Source organism: Pelodiscus sinensis, chromosome 9 (genome assembly GCF_049634645.1).
Source record: "Pelodiscus sinensis isolate JC-2024 chromosome 9, ASM4963464v1, whole genome shotgun sequence".
Lineage (NCBI taxonomy): Eukaryota > Metazoa > Chordata > Testudines > Trionychidae > Pelodiscus > Pelodiscus sinensis.
In genome coordinates this window covers 60,589,968-60,598,941 of record NC_134719.1, presented here as the reverse complement: position 1 = coordinate 60,598,941, position 8,974 = coordinate 60,589,968, and the positions used below count along the sequence as shown (strand labels likewise).

At 58.5% G+C, this 8,974-nt stretch overlaps 1 protein-coding gene across 6 annotated transcripts in view; it reads right to left on the bottom strand.

Moving 5' to 3' along the window:
* Positions 1–2,842: 2,842 nt before the first annotated feature.
* Positions 2,843–8,974, bottom strand: part of SEC16B (SEC16 homolog B, endoplasmic reticulum export factor) — a 42,116-nt gene continuing 35,984 nt past the window's right edge. For all 6 annotated transcript variants that reach the window (XM_075936882.1, XM_075936884.1, XM_075936886.1 and 3 more), the window contains 7 exons: positions 8,300–8,367; positions 7,469–7,609; positions 7,026–7,136; positions 5,114–5,240; positions 4,923–4,996; positions 4,566–4,658; positions 2,843–3,963 (listed from right to left, as the gene is read on the bottom strand). In XM_075936882.1, coding sequence (XP_075792997.1) covers positions 3,889–3,963; positions 4,566–4,658; positions 4,923–4,996; positions 5,114–5,240; positions 7,026–7,136; positions 7,469–7,609; positions 8,300–8,367 — 689 coding nt within the window. In that variant the 3' untranslated portion in view covers positions 2,843–3,888. The remainder of the gene's footprint in view (positions 3,964–4,565; positions 4,659–4,922; positions 4,997–5,113; positions 5,241–7,025; positions 7,137–7,468; positions 7,610–8,299; positions 8,368–8,974) is intronic.

Genomic DNA, 8,974 nt, shown 5'->3' with positions numbered 1-8,974 from the left:
CAATATTGCATGGGAGGTAAGAGGCACCCCTGCTCCCATAGGCAGGTTTTTCCAAATCACTTACTGTCTGGTTCCTTGGAAACATTTCGTCCTGGGAACTGTCCCACACAGGCTAGCTTACTGGATGGGCCCCCGCTCTCCTCACTGTGGCAACTGCTAAAGGAGACGTTTTACAGACCACCTCAGGGAGTTAGGGGCATGAGGCTGTGGGTTCTCGGTGCTTTGGAAAATTCTCCCCCTGTTCCTCGCACTGATACCCCCGCAGCGTTGCTAATTACCTCCCTCCCTGTGCTAGACTACCGCAAACCTCTAGCGGGGGGTGGGGAGAGGTGTCTCAGCTTAATATTCATCTCAATTTCCTCTTCAGCAGACCACAACACCCTTCACACCTTGAAAGTATTTAGCCACCGCATGGGGGGGGAGAGTTCTCGCATGGCCAGTGCCCAGCCTGGGTACTGAGGCTAAGGGACTTGCCCAAAGCATGGCCCCGCACCTGCTGCCTAGAGCACTGGGCCCCCGCCTACACGCCCCTTTTGAATTCGCCTGTGATTCAGTCGGATCAGTACAGGCCCGTCGGGCAGAGCATCGCGGCCTTTGCAAACTTCGCGAGGGTGGCCCAAAGAGAACAACCCATTCCTCGGGCTGGCAAGTTTCATTGTCTGAGGTGACAAAGCGCCGACTCGAACTCAGTGGGTCCTGCGCTTTCAGGCAGATTGAGGGCCCAGCTTGCCATGTGTTGAGCTACTCTCATCATTGGCCAGCATAAGGTTTAGAGCGGCCGGGGGGAAGGGAAAGGGGGGGAAGACAATTTTTGCAGGAGGGAGTCACTTGATGAATTTTAGTATGTGGTCACCAGCTGGCCCCTGAAAGGGGCGGGGCTTCAGGTGGAAGGGGCGGTTCCCTGTAGGCACCGTGAGCCCCTAGCAGGGGGAGGAGACTTCACGCACCCCCCCCCCCCCACATTCAGGCCAGTCGGAGCCTGGGGGAACGGGCCCTCCCCACCACCACTACTACCACCCTGGTGGTGCTTAGAGGGAACTACCAGCTGTTTTGAACAGCTGACAGCTCCCACTAGGCACCACAGCCCCCTGGTGGGGAGAGGAGACATTGTGCATCCTCCCCGCCCCGCCCTGCCCCACCTCCTGGCCATTTGGGAAGTGGGGGAGCAGGCAAAGTCATTCACTGTTCAAAAGGGCTGGTCGCTCCCTCTAGGTGCCTGGTGGGGGACGGAGCCGCCAGCCACGTTGAACAGCGCATGACTTTGCGCACTCCTCCGCCCCGGGTCTCGATTGGCCTGGCGGTGGGCCAGATCAAACGGCTCGGGATCCAAGCCAAGTACCGTATCTTGCTCACCCCTGATATAGAGGGAAACCAAACTCCACAGTGTTAGCAGACCCCCCCAAATGATACAGGGCTGGGTAAATCCCTTTTCTTTTCCCCAGCTAGTCTGTCCCAGCAGTGAAGATGGGGAAGTGGGTGTTGGAGAGAACCTGGCCCACCCTTTGTAATAGCAGCTGCCTATAAGAGTCTCCAGCCTCTGGACTATTTCCCCAGTACCTTCCTTCTCTCCGGCTCGGCCTCCTAGTCGCAGCTGGTGCTTGTTCCTCCTAAACTCCCTCCGTCCTCTCAGCTCCTCACGTGCTAACTACCTGCGGAGAAGCCTTTTTATAACCAGTTTCAACTGGTTCTTTAATTGGCCCCAGGTGTTCCTTGCTAGCCCGTTTAATTAGGTCCAGGGACTCAAATGCCCTGATTGACTCTGGCAAGTTCTCGCTGTTTCTGGACCAGTCCCTGCCAGTTGCCCTGGGAACAGAGATCTCCTCAGTCTGAGGCTAATGTACCTCCAGGAATCCAATCACTCTTTTGTACCCCTCTGGCTCTGTCCCATGGGGTAATTAGTGCTCATTGTTTTGACTGCACACGTAGTGGGCCAATCAGCCTCTGGGTTTGCGATGCCAGAAGAACAGACATTCTCCGTGCTAAAGTGCATACAGGCTAAGAAGCAGGTCCCACAAGACTTAAATACCTGTGTAATTAAGCCAGAATAGTCCCACTGAAGATAACGACATGACTCACCCACTTACAGTTAAGTGCAGTACTAAGGTACAATGGCCAGCTCACCCCTTTCGAGCCTTTGAAATACATAGGGAGGGTTGGTAGGCAAGGAATTGAAAGATTGTACATGCTTGTGTGACTTTCCCTTCCTTTCTGAAGCCCCCCCGTGCTCCCATCTGCCCTTCCCCACATCCTGCAGTCACGAAACACATCTTGAGAAACACATCTCTGATCCGCGGCATCCTCACCCGCACTGAGCCAGCTTCCCTTTACCGTGACACATGCACAGTATTTCAGTGCCTGGCTTTCACCGACGTGTTTGCAGTCAGCTAGCTTTATGAAGCAACATCCCACACTACTAGCTGGGGTCACTATTGCAAAGTAGAGGGGTATTAGAGGGTTGCAGCTGAGTTGTCTCTATTGACAGGAGGGTCAGGAAACTCCACAGACATTATCCAAATGCGCCGGCCCACCGCTCTCTGCACAGAGAGCAACAGAGACTGTGTGTATAGATAGCTATTGGGCCAAATTCACCCTGGGGATAACCTCACTGAAGTTAGTGGCGTTTCGCCCATGGTGACTTTGGACCTCCGCATTTTTATTCTTTCAAACAGGTTTCCATGACAACCAGCCACTTAATTCAGGTTCATCCTGTGCACAGGTCAATACCAGACGCCTTCCGACTGCCTGGGGCAGAGGAGCAGGGCTGGGTGGGACCGGCGGGACGGGGTATGTGGGATCGGTGTGGCATTTGCCTAACAGGTAGGGTGCCCAGAGAGCAGTGCTGTAAAAGTATGTGGATTTTATTTCCAAAACAAAGGCAGCATGGGTGCCATTAGAGACCATACAAACATCTCCTCTAGCGTCAGGAATCATATACGAATGTGACAGCACCGTGCTCTCGGGCTACCTCGAATCACCCCAAGCCAGGCCCCGGGCAAATGTTTCATGGGGAGGATGTATTCGCAGTCTCCACTGCCTTTATGTTGTGGCTCCCTACAGGGACAACTAACCCTTCTCCGGCTGGCCTGGGGAAGCATTTGAGTGCCACGTCCGTGGAACCTGCACCAGATGCCCTGCCCGGCAGCCAATAGAAAGGCCAGACACTTGCTCGTGTTACGGTTGCTATTACATGCACCACAGGAATCAGTGATGGAAGAGATCTGCCGTTGAGGGCCATTCCTGGGGTCCAGCCCCGGATCACTCTTCCCTGTCATATATACACCAGTGCTTTGGCCCGTCTAGACTCCAGTGAGGCAGGAGATGGGGACTGCAGCATGGGGAGAACTCCCCGGTCTAGGAGATGCTACTGACCGGCAGCTTCCAAAATCCAGTCTAGATGTACCTTCAGCCTGACACGAATGTCCCCAAAACCTCCTTCCACTCGTCAGACATCGCAGGCCGGGCACTTGGGTGCCCACTCTCAGAAAGCAGCGAGTCCACCTCGCCTCACCCAGGTTCCCTCTAATTTTTTTTCCATCCATGTGCGGAATAAATGTTGTTATGTGCTCTGAGGCATGTGCAGGTGTGCACCATCAGCAGAAAAAACATGCTGCCAGCTGTGGGCACGCTGCGAATCAGCTGGGCGGCGTTTGAATCTCTCTTGGGTGGCCACCCAAGTGCTCCGCTTACAGGGATCGCTACTCTTCACCCTTCCCGCTGACTGGTGCTGTTGCAAGGGGGTCTGTGTTGGCAGCATCCCCCCCAGGGAAAGAGAGGGGCAGAAGAAGAGCAGGGGCTGAGTACAAACAGAGTCTCTTTCTGTCCCTGAGGTAAGGACTCTTGCAGCCTCAGCTCCGCAGGAGACTTGGCAGACAGGCCAGGGTTTGCTTGTCATGGCTGGGTCGGGTAGCGCCGCTGTGAGAGCCGCTTGGGTTGGCCACGTCCAAGGGAGACAGCAGTGGAGAACTGTGAAGGAAAGAAAATGGCTAAGTAACAGGCCAGAGGTGGAGCTGCCCAGAAATGGAAGCAGCCCACAATCTATGGGCAGGCAGGATGAAAGCTGCTCGGGTCAGCAAGTCAGACACAAGTGGGGGCCAGGCCAATTCTGGTAGCCTGGAGTGATGCTCATGAGTGTGAGGGCTGGGCAGCATGGACAGGACCGGCAGGGTCTCTGCGACGTTTCCCCAGGGGCTCTACCAGCCCAGTTCAAACCGCCTGCTATTTCGGCCCCTGGCCTGCTGCCCCTTTGACCCTTGGCCTCGCAGCATTCCCAGACGCTCCCTGCATCTTCCACTGTCCACACTGGATCTCAACAGGAGCAGAGAACCTGGCCCTACTGAAACTGAGATGGCTACGACATCTCTGCCACATCTCTAGAGGCTTCCGCCCGGGGCTCTCTCTGCCAGCAGGCAGATGGACAAAAGGGAACATCCGTAGCTGTCCCACCAGAGACACGAGGGGTCTGACTTCCCCTTGGTGAGAATCCCAGCATCCGTCCTAAGCCGGGTGTGGCTGGATCGCTCGCCAAGACACCCTGTGTGGTTAGAAGGGGCGAAGGACCTCCATACCTGAGGACCCAGAGCAGGATTGAAGAGTGGGACCTGCCCTCCACTCGGGGCAAGGAGACCACCTGGGCCAGAGACGAAGTCCCGCGAATCATCCTGAAAAAGGAAACAGGAAATAACAGCTGGTCCTTGGTCTGGGGTTCGGAGAAGCCAAAGGAACATGCCAGGTCATGAGGCAGGGGAGACGGACGAGGCTGAAGGGAGATTCTCCCAGTTTCCTCCGAGCCAGAGAAACCACCAACAAAGGAGCTGTCTGACCTATCTCCCATGCCCCTGTTCCCTTAAAGATTCTCCAAGGAACAGACAGCGCAGGACTCCAGCTCCCCCACTCCCTCCGCCCAGCCGGCCCTCATCTCTCACCTGGCTGCAGGCCCCGAGAACGGCTTCTGATTCCCTGCCATCGGGGCCCCGCGAGCCTTTCGCTTCGTCAGCAGCTGCAGAAACGGGAAAGAGATGTCCAAAGGTTTGGTTCATTCCGGGATCGCGTGACCCGAACAGCGCGGGCCTGCTACCAGAACAGGGACGCTGGTCGTGGCCTCGGCTGGATTTACCTGGGCTGCTGGAGAAAGGGCCGGGGGCAGCCGGAAGCAGGCCAGGAGGATGAGGGTGAGGCGACGAAGGGCTTGCCCCAGCGGCTGGAGGAGAAAGAAGGGGAACGGGGGCTGGTACAGCCGTCTCCTGAGGAAAGAAAAACGCCCCGGTTCAGAGGGAAGTCACCGCCTCAGGGGGTGCCCAAAGGAAGCACCGGGCCCTGCGAGAAATGATGCTGATAGTTCAGTAAGAGGCGCGCCGCATCAGAACAGAACCAAGGCCTCAGTGTGGGGCAGCGGGCACTGTGGGGCAGCAGGTACCATCTCTGGCTGGGGTGGGGGACCTAAGGCGCGGGGGCCGGATGTGACCCCCGGCTAGCCTGGATCCGGACTCTAAGCTCAGGGCTCCCCCCAGCATTGGGGAGCCTATGCTGTTGCTCCAACCCCTACCCCCCGCTGTCCCTCTATGGGGCTAGAGCACTCAAAATTCACTAGCCTGGTGTGCAAGGGGAATGTCTCCTTCTCCACTGGGGGCCACAGCAGTGAGGGAGGTTGGGGATTTTGTTTTTGGGGGTTTTTTGTTTTTGTTTCTCACTTGTGTGTGGCCCGACTGATTTTTCTGTGGGTCAGCAGCCCCCAACCTAAAAAAGGTTCCCCACCCTTGATCTATGGCCGTGGTATCCAACACACTAACCACTAGCCACGTGTGGCTATTTGGCCGGCTGAGTGTGGCTAGTTGGCTTGACCACTGTGGCTATTTGGCCGGTTGAGTGTGACTAATTCGCTATAGCAGCAGTCCCCAGAGTGGCTATTGCTTAAGAACTGGTTGGCCCCCCAGGATCTATGGGATGAGATGTAACCATGATTTCCTGCCCCCCTGCACAAAAAGAACATGGGGGGGGGGCTAAAAACCTCATACTAGGGTTTGAACCTCTAACCACAAGGAATGAGGCGGAGACCTACATGGGAAGGGGTAGATCACCCCTCTTCTGGGGGATGCGTGAGGGTTTCTTATATCTTCTGAAGCACCCATGGCTGGCGGCTGGCGGAGACGGGTACCGGTGCGTGCCTGCGCAGCCGTGGGCAAATGTGGCCAGGGTCTGGGAATGGGACGCTGCCTGCCTGCCATTCCAACCAGGGATGCTGTCCCCCTTTGGGCTAGTAAACCCTGTGGAAGGGTTACTGTCTGCTGCCACCGGTGCCTGCTTTTCCCTTTGGCCAAGCGACCTCCACAGATTTGGCAGAGCTCTTGGAGAGCCTTCTGGACCAGAGGGACCTGATCGATCTATAATTCTTAGTCATGAGACTTTGCTGCAGGACTGAGACCTCAAGTTGTCATTTTCCGTCCCGCTTACAAATACATCCCCCCGTGTACGGCAGCATGGAAAGGACCCGCGGGCGCAGGGAAAACCCTGGCAGTGGGGACAGCGGGGCGGTGCCTTTGAGATGGAGAGATGAACCAGTGGTGGATGGATGACGACAAAGTTAAGGGATCCGCTGAAGTCAACAGCAAAACTCCTATTGGGGGGTCAAGATTTCACCAGTCGCTCCTGTTCGCTTCACTGTAGAGGGTGGTAACGATCCTCTGGCCCACTAGGATGTCTCCACGCACCGCGGTTCCCTTCACAGGGTGCTTGGCACCACCTGGCTGCCAGAGAACACGTATGCCCCAAGGGCTTCACCTCCTGCCACCGCAAGGGTCACAAGGCTGCCTGTGCCCTGCAGTGAGCTCTGGGCCATTCAGCCGTGGCGTGGAGGGGTTAATCCACACCCTGTGCGGGCCACGGGGGTTACACAAGAAAGGGGAGGACAGTCCTGGGTCACGGCACTGCCTGCACCCCCTGGGAGTGGGAGGTAAGAGGAGGAAGCCCCCTCATCAGACTGAGGCGGGGAGGAGAGCAGCCCGAAACGGCCCCTCTAGTCCTCTCGTTACCTGGGATCCTGGTGCAGCAGTGGCTGAGGCCGGGCCGGACCTGTCTCTGGAAGGCGTCACCTTCTTGGAGGGCTTTGAGCGGAACCAGCCGAACCAGCCAGACCCGGAGCCCTGGCAAACACAGGGTCTCGTTGGCGCTGGCGTCGTGTAAGTCCCGGCAATTCAATAAAGACACCACCACCCGCAAGCTCGCTGTGGAACCCCGCCCGGCCCCTGCCGACCCCCCCCACCCCACAGCGTCATGGGGGACGGGAAGGAGCCAGCCCCTTCTCACAGCTGTGACGGGAGAGGAGGAAACCCCTCTCTACCTCAGTGTGCGGCAAGGAGAGAGAGCAGGGCTGAGGGCCCCAGACCCATCCCATTGCAGGGGGGACAGAAGAGCAGGGGCTCGCACATCGGCCTGGGGACGCGGGGATGAGGGGGAGCAGCCCAGCACCCCTCACCTTTGCCTCCTCTTGCTCGGCCCCCTCCGTCGACGGCCGCTCTGCGGCAGCTGCCTCGCCTGGGCCTGCCGGGGGTAAGGCGTCCTCCACGGAGATGGTGGAGCTCTCTGAGACGGTGCGGGCCCTGGCCGCCAGCGCGCTCTGGTAACAGAGGGAACGGGCACCGTGCCCATTGGGAGGGGGAAAGGAAACTGGGCGGGGGGGGCTGAGGAACAAGCCGGCAGCCATTCCAAGAGGCAGCATCATTCATCTCCTCTCCTGAGCCCAGCACATCTCAGAACAGGAGAGCGGGTCCTGTCATGCCTCCCTGAGTCCCACGGTACCTCTGCACCCGCCCCGCTGCAGTCACAGCAGCCCCATCACAGCTCTGCCTCGCGCCAGCTGGCTGCGGTCCCTCTGCAGGCACACGCCGGTCGTGAACGGGGCATGAGCTGCTCCACTCCCCCCGCAGCGTCCCTACACCAAGGCTCGGGGGGAGGAAGAGACTTTCCACCGGCTGCCTCACGCGAGGGGAATTCTCAGCTGGCTGGTGAGAGGCCAGTGCTCAGCGTCACATGAGCAGCCCAGGACCTGGGCCTTGCTCCTGGGGGGGTTGACACCTGGGAGGTGTCTCAGCCCCAGAGTTTGTGGGGGACATGGTGCAAGGGGAAGGGAAGGCCTTTGGCTACGGAGAGGAGGGGCAGGTGAGACTCATGGGTGGGCTGGGCGTGTGGCTAGCGGGCAGCTGGGGCAGAGAGGGTTGCATTTGGGTGGCAGGGAGGAGAATGGGGTTTGTCTGCCCTCGTCCGGTGCATTGTGGCACCTGGCTCCCCTCACCCTCACCGCTCTCACCTGCTGCTCCGGAAGGTTCTTCTGCCCCCCAAAGGGCAGGGCGTACCCTGGCGGCCTCACAGCGCCCCCTGCAGAGCAGAGAGAAGAACGCTGCTCAGGGGCGCACGCCCTTCACATGACACCTGCCTCCTCTAATGGGGGCGTTTTTAATGCAACCGTTGGTGAGGTAAAGAGGGAGCAGCCCAGCTGGCTTCTTCACTGCGAGATGCTGCCACTGGAGCGACTGAGGCACACGCGGTCACTCTGCCGGGCACCGAAATCCTGTGTAGTCTTCTCTGAGCATTAGCAGGGCTAGGTGCCAGGCCCCTCTCTGGCACTAGCACGACCGCCTTTCTGACAGGGCGCGGGACCGTGCCACGCTCCCCCTCGGCCAACCCAACGCGCAGGGCCACGCGCCTCTTCCTGGGGTCCCCAAAACGCCAGCTTGGGATCCTCCTTTGCACCTGTGCCGAGCAAGGAGAGGCCTGGCTCCGCCCAGTGACGAAGGCAACGAGGTTGCAGAGGAGACAGGGAGGGCAAAATGTTCCCCACGTCTAACCAAGAGGCCTCCTACCATCTAGAGCACGGCACGGAAGTGCAGCCTCTCAGAGCTTCTGCTCCCTGCTTGCCCTCAGCACTACACGCGAGGGGCGGCAGGCACGTCGGGAACATCTACTCTTGGAGCATGCTAAAAAT